The 14,591-nt window shown below is 47.6% G+C and overlaps 2 protein-coding genes across 5 annotated transcripts in view; one reads left to right on the top strand and one right to left on the bottom strand.

Annotated features, from left to right (window-relative positions):
* LOC117884742 (zinc finger protein 239-like) overlaps positions 1-1,594 on the bottom strand; it is an 11,161-nt gene extending 9,567 nt beyond the window's left edge. For 2 of the 4 annotated variants that reach the window (XM_034785456.1, XM_034785467.1), the window contains exon 1: positions 824-1,593. In XM_034785456.1, coding sequence (XP_034641347.1) covers positions 824-851 — 28 coding nt within the window. In that variant the 5' untranslated portion in view covers positions 852-1,593. Of the gene's footprint in view, positions 1-823 lie in introns of all 4 variants that reach the window. The other 2 variants (XM_034785447.1, XM_034785436.1) reach the window with 2 other exon arrangements.
* A 1,640-nt stretch (positions 1,595-3,234) lies between these two features.
* Positions 3,235-13,054, top strand: LOC117872641 (oocyte zinc finger protein XlCOF6-like). Its single transcript, XM_034761348.1, has 2 exons — positions 3,235-3,457; positions 9,539-13,054. Exons 1-2 carry the CDS (start codon positions 3,235-3,237, stop codon positions 11,056-11,058), a joined length of 1,743 nt encoding a protein of 580 aa, XP_034617239.1. The 3' UTR covers positions 11,059-13,054.
* The last annotated feature ends 1,537 nt before the right edge of the window (positions 13,055-14,591 follow it).

Genomic DNA, 14,591 nt, shown 5'->3' with positions numbered 1-14,591 from the left:
CAGGGGATGGATCACTTGATGATTACCTGTTCTGTTCATTCCCTCTGGGGCACCTGGCACTGGCCACTGTCAGAAGACAGGATACTCGGCTAGATGGACCCTAGGTCTGACTCAGGAGGGCCATTCTTATGTTCTTAGAGGATTGGATTTGACAAGCTGTATGTGTGCCAAAGCCAATATCCATTGTGAGAGTGGCTCTGAGAAGGAGCAGAGAGACAGAGCTCCTTGGGGCACAGGACTCGCTGGAAAAGCAAGCTTGAAAAGTGACCAAGGACATTGGCTGCTACTATGTGCAGGGAAACAGGACTTTGCGTATGTTCTTTGTAACTAAACAGGAGTGCACCAGAGACTATAGCTGATTCATATACTCTATTTCTCCTCCTAACAGAAACAACCCTTCAAAGCCCCAAATATTGGCTAAGCTTTTGGGACAAAGTAGCAATAATAATATTCCCGAGGGAAATCCCAATGAACCTCCCTGTTGGCTCTCGAGTGACTTTACTCCATGCCCCCTCTTAAATTAAACCTAGGAGGATCCTAGGGGGTGGCAGCTCAGCTTTTAATGTGCTGCCCCTAACAGGCTGGTGCAGCGGGGACCTTCTGCTGGACTGCAGATGCACCGACCCCCAGACACTGGTTTTGTACCCTGATGCTTGCTATCTGATCCCTTTCCAGCCACACAGTTCACGCTTCAACCCCACTGTGCTCCCACGAGCAGTAATTCCTGGTTTCTGCGCTGTTTTCTTCCCCCCTCCCCGGAAGCTATTTCTCTGCTGTGATCCTGCCCTGTCCTCTCAGTACAGACGCCTCTGCCCCGACTTACCGCTCCCAGCTGCTCCCCGGGGATTCATGCCCTTAGCATGTCAGTAGAGGGGTGTTGTTTTCACTGGAGATGCAGATTCTGTCGTTTCGGACACATGGCGCTGGGAGCGATATTTGGCCGGGAACAGGAAAGTCCCATCTTTATTAAGTCCTCCTCCCTCTGAGTGTGCTGATCCACTCTAGGGCATGGTGGGTTAAGAAGCTCTGTGGTTTTAACCTCCAATTTCCCGGACTTAGTTCAGACAATGATCTTCTCCAAAACATTCTCAGGTCTCTGCACTCTTGGTGTGCATCACCCACAGGGCTTCTCAGGGAACTCCTTCCCTTCCCGTTTCCTTTATTACACTGGAGCTGCCTAGACGATAATGATTTTATTATGTGGTCTCTTCTCCAAACAGCCTCCCTGAGCTCTTGAGGAACTAAACTCGATCTTGACAAATACAGCCCTTCCACCAGAACCATGCCCAAATACCGCCACTGGCTTCCCAGTCATTTCAGAACCAAGAACAGTAAGCTGCACTCCTTGTTTGCAAAGCCTGCTCAGGCGGTCCTAACAGACTTGTTCCTTCTCCACTGCCCTCCATCCTGACTCTCTGCAATGCTTAGAAACAGATCTGCTTAGCGTGTCTAGCACACTACGTTGGTTTTCTACTCTCTTCCTATCCTAAGTTCTTGTTGACTCCTCTCCAAGGAGCTATGGAAAAAGGGAGCAAGCTGCAAATTAGAAATATCCCATCTCCTAGAACTGGAAGGGACCTTGAAAGGTCATCGAGTCCAGCCCCCTGCCTTCACCAGCAGGACCAACTACTGATTTTGCCCCAGATCCCCAAGTGGCCCCCTCAAGGATTGAACTCACAACCTAGCAGGCCAATGCTCAAATCACTGAGCTATCCCTCCCCCCACACCACAGTCTGAATACAGTAGGTCTATTCCATCTCTTACTTTTGCGATAGCCAACCACACTGGATAAGCACATTAGCTGGATGTTTCTGCTAAAATAATCAGCAAGAACAGATGTAATTGTTAACATTTAAATTATCATTAAGCTCCCTAGTTAATTTCCTCTTTGCATGAATAGAGCAGTTCATCAGTCTCTTAGAGCTATTATTTAGCTTGTCTCTCTGCAACCTGATGTCTATACTTAAAATGCTACAATGGCACTGCTGCAGCTGCTTCACTGTAGCACTTCAGTGGGGAGAGGTTCTCCCATCGCTGTAGTTAATTCACCCTATCTGAGGCGATATCAACTGAAAAATTCTTCCATCCACCTAATGCTGTCTACCCTCATGTCTAGGTGGGCATAGCTACATCTCAGGGGTGTGGATTTTTCACTTATCACTTTATCACTTATCGTTTGATGATTACCTGATCTGTTCATTCCCTCTGAAGCACTCTCAGAAGACAGGATCCTGAGCTAGACGGACCTTTGGTCTGACCCAGTAGAGCTGTTCTCATATTCTTATGCCAATGTAAGTTTTCATTGTAGACCAGCCCAAAGGCACCACCACAACAATTCACATTTTGAATATTTTCTCTGCAAGGGGTAGAAGCATAAACATTTTGGTTTAATTGAAAAAGATTCCATTCTGCAAATACAACAGTGTGTGGCACTAGAAAATTGGGTCGGCATAACTACATTGCTGAAGGGGACACTGAAGCTAAACTAAGTCCCTGTGTAGACAGCACTAGATCAATGGAAGAATTCTTCCATCAACCTAGCTACTGTCTTTCTGGGAGATGCATTATCTGTGCCCATAGGAGAACCTCTCATGTTGGCACAGGTAGTGTCTACACTGAAGCACTACAGCAGCACAACTACAGCGGAGACAATGTCATGATTAAGTGTAGACAAGCCCTGTCACTAAAATCACCCTGACAAACATCACAGCTCTAGGATGGAATGGACTAAATAAATGCACATTATTATTATTCATGTTCCTTGTCACTTTTGGACTGTAAACTCCCTGCAATAGGCACCGTCTTCATCACCCAGCACAACTGCAGCTCTAATCCTGACTGAGGCCTTTGGGCTGTACCATAATATAAATGAATAATAACAATATTAGTCAGCAGAACAGATCACAGATGAGTATTCCTGCCTATAACTGGCCATGAAGAAGCCTAAGATTTAGACATAAAAGCAGCAAAAAGCTAGCACACTGGTAAACAGACCTTTAGACTTTTCAGGTTTGCCATGCCCCCTTGGGGGTCTCTCAAACGAATAATCATCATCAATGTCATCTGGGCTCTGGGCACCTGTTTCTAGAGAGTTCAAGGCAATTTCTAGAGCCCCTCTGATAATCCCTTTGTCCTCCATTGTAACACAGCCAGGGTGGGAATTCACTGCGTTGTGCAGAGTGGGACAAGACAGGATGCAGGCGCTGCCAGTTTAGGAGGAGGCGGGGAGGAGAGATGAACGAAACAGGAAGGTTCCCAAAGCCTGGGGAGCGAAGGGTTAACACGACGGAGCTCCTCCAGCTCCTAGAGGGGCCCGACCGGGAGCTCTGCTTCCAAAGCTTCCTGTGCCCGGCCGGTGGGTCCCGCAGAAAACTGGCGTCCGCAGCGGCTGTACCGCCCGTGCCCCGAACGCAGCCCGGCCGGGCCATGCCGAGCTCGCCTGCTGCCCGCCGGAGCGGTGAGTGCAGGGGCGGGAAGAGCCTCCCGCGAGGGCAGATAGCGGGGCTGGGGCCAGCACACAGCCCCCGGGGGTAGCAGTCACCGCCCCCGGGACACAAAGGAATCGCAGCCTGAAGTGGGGGTGGCAAGGGAAGGGAAAAGGGACAGCGAACTAGCCCGCAGCTGCAGCCCTGCGGGGGCCCCTTTCAGCCACCGGGCAGGGGCCGGAGGCCGGTGGAGGCGGGGGCTGCCCCGTGTGTGCAGTTGCAGGCCAGGAGCGTCTCCTCCCCCGGAGGAGTCGTCGCTCTGCCTAGCTCCCCCAGCTGGGTCCCTGAGCTGGCGGGGCAGCCAGCTCACAGATGGCACTTGCGGGCCTGCAGCTCACGGGGCCCCTCTCCAAGCGCAGGTATGTGTGTGCCTGACCCCGGGCGGCGGCGTGGGGCGGGCCGTGCAACCCCGCCAGCTCGGGGGGTATCTGCTGCTGCAGCCCCGGGGAATCTGCGCTCTGGGAAGGACGGAGGGCAAATGTCACCCAGCAAGCAGGAGGCGGCAGTGGGGCTGTGCCCCGAGACACTGTGTGGTCACTCATCGGCAGTGGCTGTGGCCCAGTGGGTGACTCGCCAGTGGCAGAACTGGTGTGTGGCTCCCAGCGTCCAGGCCTTCTCTTACAGCGTCTCCTGCTCTTTCTGGGGTCTCCATCTGCCCTGTTCTCTGCCTTTTTTCCTCTCCTCCACATCTCTGCTCTTTCATCTGCAGGGGCAGGACAGAGCTGAGCAGAATTCCTCATGCTGAACTGACAGGAAATGCTAGTCCCCAGCAGCTTCCCAGGCCAGGGGGATGCCTGACTCATGGGAGACAAGGGTGGGAAAGTGTCAGTAATGGTAGCTGGAGGGTTGCAGACTTTGTAGCTTGTGTAGGCCGAGCTCATTGCACACACCAGGGACTCTTTCATCCCTCCAGTTTCCCCCACAAGCTCCCTGTGTGCCACCCTCCTGTCCCCCTCTATCTCAGGCACTCGCTGCAACCTCTTTACCCCTTCCCTCATGCCTGGGGTCTGGTTATTCCCCTTTCTTCCCTTCTCACCATGCTGCCCCCCACCATTCCCCTCTGCCACAGACTCTATAGGACAAGAAGCAATGGGCTTAAACTGCAGCAAAGGCGGTTTAGGTTGAACATTAGGAAAAACTTCCTAACTGTCAGAGTGGTTAAATACTGGAATAAATTGCCTAGGGAGGTGGTGGAATCTCCATCATTGGAGATTTTTAAGAGCAGGTTAGACAAACACCTGTCAAGGATGGTCTAGATAATACTTTGTCCTCCCTTGAGTGCAGGGGACTGGACTCAATGACCTGTCGCGGTCCCTTCCAGTTCTATGATTCTATGTGCCCCCCACTCACTCCTCTGGCGTATGCCAAGGTCTCTGTGTTCCTCCCCATGTCCACTTCCCTGCATACCATCGTGTCCCATTCTCTACCTCTGCACTATGCCAGGGGCTCTGTGTGTGCACCCCCCCCCCCTCCATTTTGATCTTGCTTTGCTCAGCCAATAATACTGATGCAGAAATACGATGTCATTCATTTACTGATTTTTGTTATGTGCACAGTAACATAGCATCTGAGTTCATTGCATAGATTAAATGCATTCTGATGTGTAAGGGCCTGATTTTCAAAACGACAGAAGCCCACAACCATATATAAAACTGAGAGCTTCATTCAGCTAATAACTGTGCATGCAAAACAGTATTTCAACGGGCAATGCTCTGTTGGTATGCATAGTTGTGGTGCATGCATGCATGATTATACTGTTGAATTTTGGTCTGTACATCAGTCCGTCCACAGTATGCAGCATAAACAGCCCTCTTCCTTGTATGGACCCAGCCAACTATTAATGACTCATAGATTTTAAGGCCAGCTGGGACCATTGTCATCATCTAGTTTGACCTGTATAACACAGGCCATAGAACTTCCCTGAACTAATTCCTGTTTGAGCATATCTTTTAGAAAAACATCCAATCACCCACCTGCTAATGGCCCATAGTTGAGGAAACATTTGGCCAAGAAGATGTATCTTGCACTGTGCTCTGAAGGTCAGTAAAGTCAAGCTGTGGTGTGACACTGAAGAGGAGCATTTCTGTAGCTGTGACTCTTCATCCTAAGACATGCTGTTTCCTATCTCCAGGAATGCAAGTGTAACAAAAGCAAAGTGAGAGCAGAAGTACTCCAGATGATCTGAGCTGTTGTAGCGGGGCATGGACAGAGAGAGACAGCCATTAAGGTAGCTAGATCTCTACAGATAAAAAAACACCACCATGAATTGCACCCAGAGGAAGATGGAAGCTAATGGAGAATCAGAAAGTGAAAGGGGGGAAAAAGAGCCTGTTTCCTTTCATTCATCTGGCATATCTAGGGCCCTTCAGATTTCACTGCCGGAGATCTACATGGGAACCAACGGGCATAGTCCTATAGGACTCTGAAGTTACCCACATCACAGATGAAATATCCAGGGGATAGAGAAATCCCCTAATATATAACCCAAGGACAGCACAGCAGGTATCACTGTGAATTACTCCCACAGAGACCATTTCTCCAGCTGAGACTTTGGGCTTCAAGTGTCAACATGAGACTGAAGCAAAAGATGCTGAGTTTATAATCCTTATGATTTCAGATCCTGCTGAAGTATGGTGATGTCTTGTCTGTTTCTTCTATGAGGAGAGGGATATTTTAGAGGAATGGCAGAAGGAGCTGTATCAATGCCTGAGGGAGAAGAATATACAAGGTTGGCTTCACTGGGTAAATGTAAGTTTTCTTTCTTTTATTCCGAGCTGTGTAAACTCTGAATTACCTGGATTTTCTGTCTCTCTTTAGCATTTATATGCTCCTCCAATAGTGTAGTATCTGAGCTCCTCACAATCTTTGCTGTATGTAGGCTCCTAACATTCCATGAGGGCAAGGCAGGGCTATTATCCCCATTGTACAAAGGAGGAACCGAGGCACAGAGAGGCTAAGTGACTTGCACAAGGTTACACAGGATCCCAGATCCTAGGCTTGTGCCCTTCTACTGGATCATCCTTCCTTTCCCTGCCCTCAGGGCCTCCATTAGCACGTTTGGATTTATTAAAAGTACACATCTGCTCCGGCAGAGGGTACTGGTGTAAAACTATTTACATACTTTTGTAACAAGCTCTCTGGGACCAAAAACAGAACATATCTCCCGATCTCATTTCCCACAAACAGACTATAAAAAGTCCCAAACCAAAACTTTTCAGGGAGGGGGCCTACAAATATCTCCAATAGAAGAAAAAGAGTCAGAGCTGTGGGTTGTGGATCTTCAGGACTCAGTGGATGGAGCTATTCCTGAAAGCCCCTCCCCAGGTGAATAGTAATAATCCAAGCTTCCTCAAGTGAAGTGACAAGATGGAGACCCTTTCTAAGCTGCGGATCTGGATTTCCTTTATAGGATTCACTGTGTCTTGGCCAATGCCTGACAAGCCTCTACATCTCTCTCTTAAATCACAGTCCTCCTTACCTGTTGTGAGTCAAAGGTGTAACTCCGTTGATTTCATTAGCATTATGCCAGCAAAGAATTTGGCTCAATCTTTCTGAGTCCATGATTATTTCATTTGGGGAATGGAGCCTTAATATTCATCTTTCCCAGCCCCTAACATTTGTTTTGGGGCAGGGATTTTCTCCTTTCATCCAGTTTTCGTGCTGAAACACTGAACTATTCAGATAACATCACATTGGGAGGGTCCCATGGTTGTGCTCGCTAGGTGGAGAGATCCATGTAGGATATGAGGCAACACAGTTCTTCCCTAAGAGCATGCTGCATGGAGGGAAACTCCCCTAAAGATTGTTGCTGGAAGAAACAGTCAGGCACAACTAGTTTGAAGAGAGACAGCTTTCCCTTGCAGTCAGTTCCCACTAACGCAGAAGTGGAATCTAAGATCACGTAGCTACTCCCACCAGTATCACATCATGTATTGTCATGCGACATATCCCTCTTTGAACAAAAGACTTCCATCAGGGATGGCAGCATAACTGGAAAAGTGTGACATGAACCATGTAGTAGTAAGTTCCAATAGCTTTGCTAACTTAGTCAATGCAGTTTAAATAGTCATATGATGCATTATAATGTTTAGGCCTTCAACACTGTTTCTTTCCCATTGCTGAGAAGCCAGGCTGCCTTCTTATTGCGTGATCCTGAGAGACTCTTCCCTGTTCAGGATAAACACTAATCAGTGAGTACTAATGATCACACTGCTTCATACTCACTGTACACATTGAATTCTTCCTTAGGTGAAGTCACACTTTAAAGAGTGCTCTGTTAAAGACCATGTTCAATTATTGCTAATATGAAACCTTTACCTCAATATCCTCAAGTTCCCCATCGCCAGTAGTATTCCCGAGATCCCATATGACACCAAGCTGTGAGACTGAGAGACCATCAAAGATTTTTAAACAATCAATGAAGATTTTGGAGTTGAAATGAGACTGAACTCTCCTTTCTCAGTGAAGTTCCCCTTGAGACAACTGGGATCCCAGTCTGGAAAGCAAAGCCTTTTCTGATGGGTCTAGACTTCCCCAGGAGCATGTAGAGAATAAGGTTCTACTGTTAGGGGGCTTATTCCTTCACCCTCTCACTTCCCTGGTCCTTCTCGCATGAACAGAGAGCAACAATACCTGAAGTCCAAAGGCGCAAACAATTCAATGTTTATTGGGGTGAACTTCCAGCAAGCATGATTCCAGTTTCCTTCCTCAGTGTCCCCCTTCCCAGCTCTGACACCACAGAGCCTTGCTTGTCTCCCTGTTTCCATTCCCTGTCCCCATTTTCCCCCCCCCTTAGCAAAACATGATTCCAGTTCCCCCACCCCCAGTCCCTGTTCCCATTCCCCCCACCCCCACTTCCTGATTGACTGCAGACTATATAGTAAAACTTGAGTTCTGCTTAGCTATACCTTAACCAATCATTTTACTGAAATTTAACTAACCAATCCTAACATACTGTAACATGGTTATTTAACCAATTATATTCCACCACCTTAATTAGTTTACACCCAGCAAAATTAATTATAGAGCAGACAGAAACAATCACAGAACCAGACAGAGACCATGCAAATAAACATACAAAACAATACAGAAGTGAGGATTTCACAACTACATCTATACAGACATAAGGGTTTTACAACTACATCTATACAGACATAAGGGTTTTCCAGCTGTGTCTATTGATAAGTAAGTTCTTACCAGACAGAACACTATCAAACTAAATTTCCTTTTACATGTTCTAGGCTTTTCCCTTTCTCTGGAGGTGATAGATCAGATCACCTTTCTAACAGCCCCAGATTGCCTTATCTCAGTGTGACTAGTTTGGCATGTGAGGATGTGACCGTTCACTTCTCAGCTTATGGCTGCCTTTGCTGCTTAGCCAAAGGCCTTGCTTAGCCTAAGAACAGAGCCTCAGACTGTCACAATACGAGAAGGCCCTTACACTGGCAGTGATTTTGATTCTTTCTTTTATACCTCTATAACTAGCTAAGTGATAAGAATACAGCTACATTCTTAAAGTATAGGCCTTTACAGACAGGCCTGAATATCTATATCCTAACATCTACGCTCTCTCTGCGAGAGTGATCCTGAGAGTTAATTTTAGTTTTTCTTTCACAACAAAACTCTGCTATTCCCAAACACTGCAATGGGGATTGAAAACCCAAGCAGATGAGGCTTGATGCTCAGAAGTGTTGAGTCCCCACGGCTCCAATTAGCTTCTGGAAAATCAGGCCCCAGAAGTCTCAAGTTGGGCACCCAAAGTTAGTGGACACTTGAAAAAATGGGCATTTTCCTTTTTCTCCTCTCACCAATGTTTATGATGAAATATTTCATTCTCCCTTAAAGCAGTTTCACCTGTTCTAGCACCACCAGCAGCCCTGGGACATGCAGCCACTTGCATAATGTGCCGGCCGAAGTAAGTGCCTTCTGGGGTAATATCCTGGGGAGGGTTAGAGGAACTTCCTCAGTCACATTGTACTGCTGGGAATGGTTAGTGGTTTCCCTCTACTAGCAGCACAGGAGGTCACATCTGGATTTTCTCCTCCTCCCTGCAGGTGGTGGGATCCTGAGCAGAACTGAGAAGCATCACAAAGAAGGTTGTGAGAACCTGAAGCTGCTGGGAATGTTATTGGGGAAATCAAAAGAGAGATTTTCCCAGAGACCTGACCAGGAACCTACCTGCAAAGGGCAGCACAAGTCACAAAAGCAGAAGGGAAACACAGCCAGGGATGAGGGAGGTACCGCAAGGAGACGTGAAAGAACTTTCAGGGACCTGCGCAAGCCCCCTGTGCCAGAGAGGTCAGAGACAAGTGAGGGACCATGCACATATCCTGTGTGTGAGGAAAGCTTTGAGGGGCAGAGAAACCTGAATAGCCATAAGAGCAGCATTCACATGGGAAAGAAAATGTATAAATGTAGGGCCTGTGGGAAAAGCTTCAGGCAAAAGCAGGAGCTCTCGGCACATGCGAGAGTCCATGGAGCCGAGAAACCCTTCCCCTGTGCTGAGTGTGAGAGAAGCTTCAGTCGGCTTTCCCATCTCACTGTGCACCAGAGAACCCACACGGGGGAAAGGCCCTTCTCCTGCCCTGAGTGTGGGAAACACTTCAGCCACCTCTCGAACCTCACTAGACACCAGAGAACCCACACAGGGGAGAGGCCCTACAGCTGCCCTGAGTGTGAGAGGCGCTTCAGTAACCTGAGCAGTCTCACCACCCACCTGAGGACTCACACAGGGGAGAGGCCCTTCACCTGCCCCCAGTGCGAGAAGAGCTTTGGTGACCAGTCTAATCTCACCACCCACTTGAGGACCCACACTGGGGAGAGGCCCTATGTGTGCCCTGACTGCCAGAAGAGCTTCAGCGACCAATCGACTTTCGCCAAGCACCAGAGAACCCACACGGGGGAGAGACCCTACCCTTGCCCCCACTGCGAGAAGAGCTTCATCCATAGATCCCACCTCACTACGCACCAGCGGACCCACACAGGGGAGAGACCTTACAAATGTCCTGGCTGTGAGAAGCGCTTCAGCCAGCTCTCCAACGTCACCACCCACCTGAGGACCCATTCGGGGGAGAAGCCCTACATCTGCGCCGACTGTGGGAAGAGCTTCGGCGACCAGTCGAGTCTGAGGAAGCACCACCGGACCCACACGGGCGAGAGACCCTATCCCTGTCCCCACTGCGGGAAACGCTTCAGCCAGCTCTCCAATCTCAACACCCACTGCAGAACCCACACCGGCGAGAGGCCGTACATCTGTCCGCACTGTGGCAAGAGCTTCAGCGAGCAGTCAAACCTGGCCAAGCACCTGAGAACCCACCCGGGGGAGAGGCCCCCCCCTTGGCCCCACAGCGAGAAGAGCCTCATGCACGTCTCACACCTCTCTGCGCACCAGAGAAACCACACTGGGGAGGGGGCCTACAAATGTACCGACTGCGACAAGATCTTCAGCGAGCAGTCAGACCTGGTGGAGCACCTGAAAGCCCACCCGAGGGAGAGACCCCACAGCGACAAGAGCTTCATCCAAAAATCATCTCTGGTGAAACTTCAGAGGCTTCCTCAGAGATTGAAACCATAGGAGGCTGGAATGCTCCTCTCCATCAGCTTCCCTCTCTCTGTATGTGTATAGTATGTGCACTGGAGGAGAGGGAGTTATAGAGAATCTGAGAAATACACTCAGCCCATCCACTCCCAAAGCCATCACCACCTCCCCAGTCCGGTGGAGGAGCTCCTGAATAATGGGAAGGGGCTTCACCAGTGGCCATTCCCTTACCAGGCTGTCCTGGAAGAGTGTCAGGAGGCTGCACATGCTGTCCCCATCCCACCCACAAACCCATTCTGTTTCCCTACTCCAACTTCCTTGCAGTTGTTCTGTGTGGTAGGGGTTGGCCTCCTGAGGGTCTCTCCATACTGTCTTGAGAGGTTTTGCTGAGGTGCGTTTGGCATTCCCCCAGGGTTGGGAGGGGCATAAGTGAAAATATCAGTTGAGGTTTTTATTTCAAATCTGATTCTGCTCTGAAAAGTGACTCTGTAAAAAAATGGTATTGTGAGTTTCCATGTTAATTGTCTTTCAGTGATTTGAGATCAAATTTGCTCCATTTACAGGTTAAAAGATGGTTATTCTGTTAGCCCTGCAGAGTCAGCATGGTATATGTGAGTGAATCTGGGTTCTTTCTGGTTTGTACATCATCATTGTCATTGGTAATAAAAATTCTGTGATCCAAATTCTGCACTCAGTTATGCTTGTGCAATCTGATCATTTTGTTCAAAGGAGTATCTGAGGACAGAATTTAGCTTTGCAACTGGGACTTCATTTACAATTTTGTTGATGCACAAACCAGAATAGAATCCAGCTAACTCTCCCACCGATTCAGTTCGCTGCCCTGCAGTGCTAAGACAAGTAAAGAGCAATAAAAACTTATTTGAGTTATTCAAGTCAGCAGCTGGAATGTCTCTGAATACATGCAGGGAGCAGATATGTGGGGCAAGAAGGTGCCATTTTTACATAGAGACTTTTCAAAGTAGAAGCGCGCTGTGGGCGCAATCCAACATCACATTGAAGTCAACAGGCGTTGGACTGGGCCCTAAAAGGTTTAATATAGATCTTGAAAAGGCAGATCCAGTTGGTCACAGATGTTCCAGTGACAGCAAACCCTGCTGACTAGATTTTTTGTTTGTTTGTTTTTAAGTAATATTTCTTGATCCTTCCAGAAGTCTGAATTTGTGGAAGCGCTTTAACCTTCCTGGGGTGCATAATCATTTTCTGTTTTGGAAAAGGGGGCAAACACCGCAAACATTGTGTCATGGTTCGTGCCTGCCCCCATTTTATTGCCCTCATCAGTAGAAATTAGGTATGAAGAAATACCAGTTGTGATATCAGTTTTGTGAAGGTGGTATCCTTTAAGTCTTTTGCTACATGAATTCTGAGAACAGCGAAGAAGTCAAGGTCTTGGTAGTACAAGAGAGGCCAGCTAAGGCCAGGTCTGCACTACAGACCTATATCAGTATAACTATGTCGCTCTGGGGCTTGAAAAATCCACACCCAGGAGCAACTTGGTTATACCTACCTAATCCCCTGCGTAGACAGTGCCATGTCAATGCGAGGGCTTCTCCAACTGACATAGTTACAGCCTCTCGGGGAGATGGATTAACTACACCAATGGGAGAAGTTCTCTCATCAGCATAGGAGTGTCTTCACTAAAGCACTGTAGCGGCAGAGCTGCACTGCTGTAGCGCTGTACATGAAGACAAGCGCTAAGTGTGTGCATCAAATTCATTCCTATCATATTCAGCTACTACTACAGTGGGGATTTCTCCAGTGGGAATTGTGCCTGGCTAAATTCAGCCAGCTATCTGGTGTTTTATATAATGAGATTAGTGCTTATTTTTACGGCTGTTTATTCCCAAATCATTATATACCATAGACTGGGTTTTAAAAAATGGTGTCTCTGCCATTACACCGAGACAAAGTTATTCCTTTTTCAGGAAGCCTTTTCTTTCCTGACTCCCACATACAAATGGATAATATGATCCGTATTGGGTTGATACGGCTTAATAAATGTATTCTGACATAATTTCACAGTATGTCAGATTAGAGTTGTATGATGTACATTTATGGTTTGTTTTTATCTGACTAAATAGCAAAAAAGAGTTTAAAGAGTGTTCCCATAGGGGGATCGCCCCTTAGGTATTAAATCTGTTGGTTTTGTTTTTATTACTTATATCACATTTAGAAGCCACAATTGAGAGTGGGGCCCCATTGTGTTAGCTGATGTACACATAGTTAGGAAAAACAGCCTCTGCAACAAAATGTTTACAGTTCACATAGACAAGGCAGACAATAATTGGAGAAAAGTTTTATTTTCCCCATTTTACAAATGAAAAACTGAGACACGGAGAGATTCAGACTGAGATCCTCAAAGCTATTTATTTACCTAACTCCTGTTGAAGAGTCTAAGTGACTTGCCCAAGGTCACAGAGAAAGTCTGTGGCAGAGCAAGAAACTGATCCAAGATCATCTCACTCTCAGTCCGGTGACTTAACCCCAAGATCATCCTTCCCCTCTAATCTAATAGTACAGTGATCACTGTGCTCTTGATATAATTGAATGGCAGAGTCCATGCCACACAGTTCTGCTTCAATACACCTTCACAGTCACTGCCCACTGCTTCTGTGAATCTGCTCTTCAGCTGGGTTGGGGGTATAGTTAATATCAAAGAAAATTAATATAAAGATAGAGGTTGCTTATATTCTAAAAGATAGAAGCCCAGGAAATGTGAAAAAAAAATCTGTAGAATGGTTGAAGGAATGGGAAACTTGAATTTCTACTTGGTAATTAAACGACACTACCCATCAGCATGGTCCCAGAGCGGAGAGCCTGCTGGAAATGACTGGAGAGAGCAGGAAGATCTCTCAACTTTTAGATAAAAGGGTAATTTGTACTAAACTACAGCTGGAGGAAGGCCCTCTCCTCCTGGGTTGGTAGGAATTCAGCTCCCCTCCTCTAGGCATTCTCCAAGCTCCCCTTCTGGATTAAGGCAATCCAGGGCATTAGACACACCGTATCACAAAGCTTCTCACCCACTGACCCTACCCTTTGCTTGGGGGGTGCGTGAAGCCCCACGTGCATTCACAAAGTGTAGCAGTGATGGCAGCATTCCTGAGGAAGTCAGGAGTTCAAGTGTTTCCTTGCCTGGGTGACTGGTTGGTGAGAGGAAGGTCTATGCCTCAGGTATTGTCCAGCATGTCAGTCATCCAGTCCACCTTGGACACATTCAACTTGCTCTTCAACACAGGGAAGTCAATCCTGTCATCTGTACAAAGGAGAGAGTTTCTACAAGCTCTCTTGGACTCAACGGAAGCTAAAGCCTTCCTGCCACAGCTAAGATTCCAGATGATGCTGGCCCTTATTTTTGGACCTGAGGGACCATCCTACCACAAGTTTCAAATTGCCTCAAGCTTCTAGGCCAGGGGTAGGCAACCTATGGCACACATGCCAAAGGCAGCACACGAGCTGATTTTCAGTGGCACTCACACTGACCGAGTCCTGGCCACCAGTCCGAGGGGCTCTGCATTTTAATTTAATTTTAAATGAAGCTTCTTAAACATTTT

This window comes from Trachemys scripta, chromosome 1 (genome assembly GCF_013100865.1).
Source record: "Trachemys scripta elegans isolate TJP31775 chromosome 1, CAS_Tse_1.0, whole genome shotgun sequence".
NCBI classification, from domain to species: domain Eukaryota; kingdom Metazoa; phylum Chordata; order Testudines; family Emydidae; genus Trachemys; species Trachemys scripta.
This window is presented reverse-complemented; position numbering and strand designations above follow the sequence as displayed.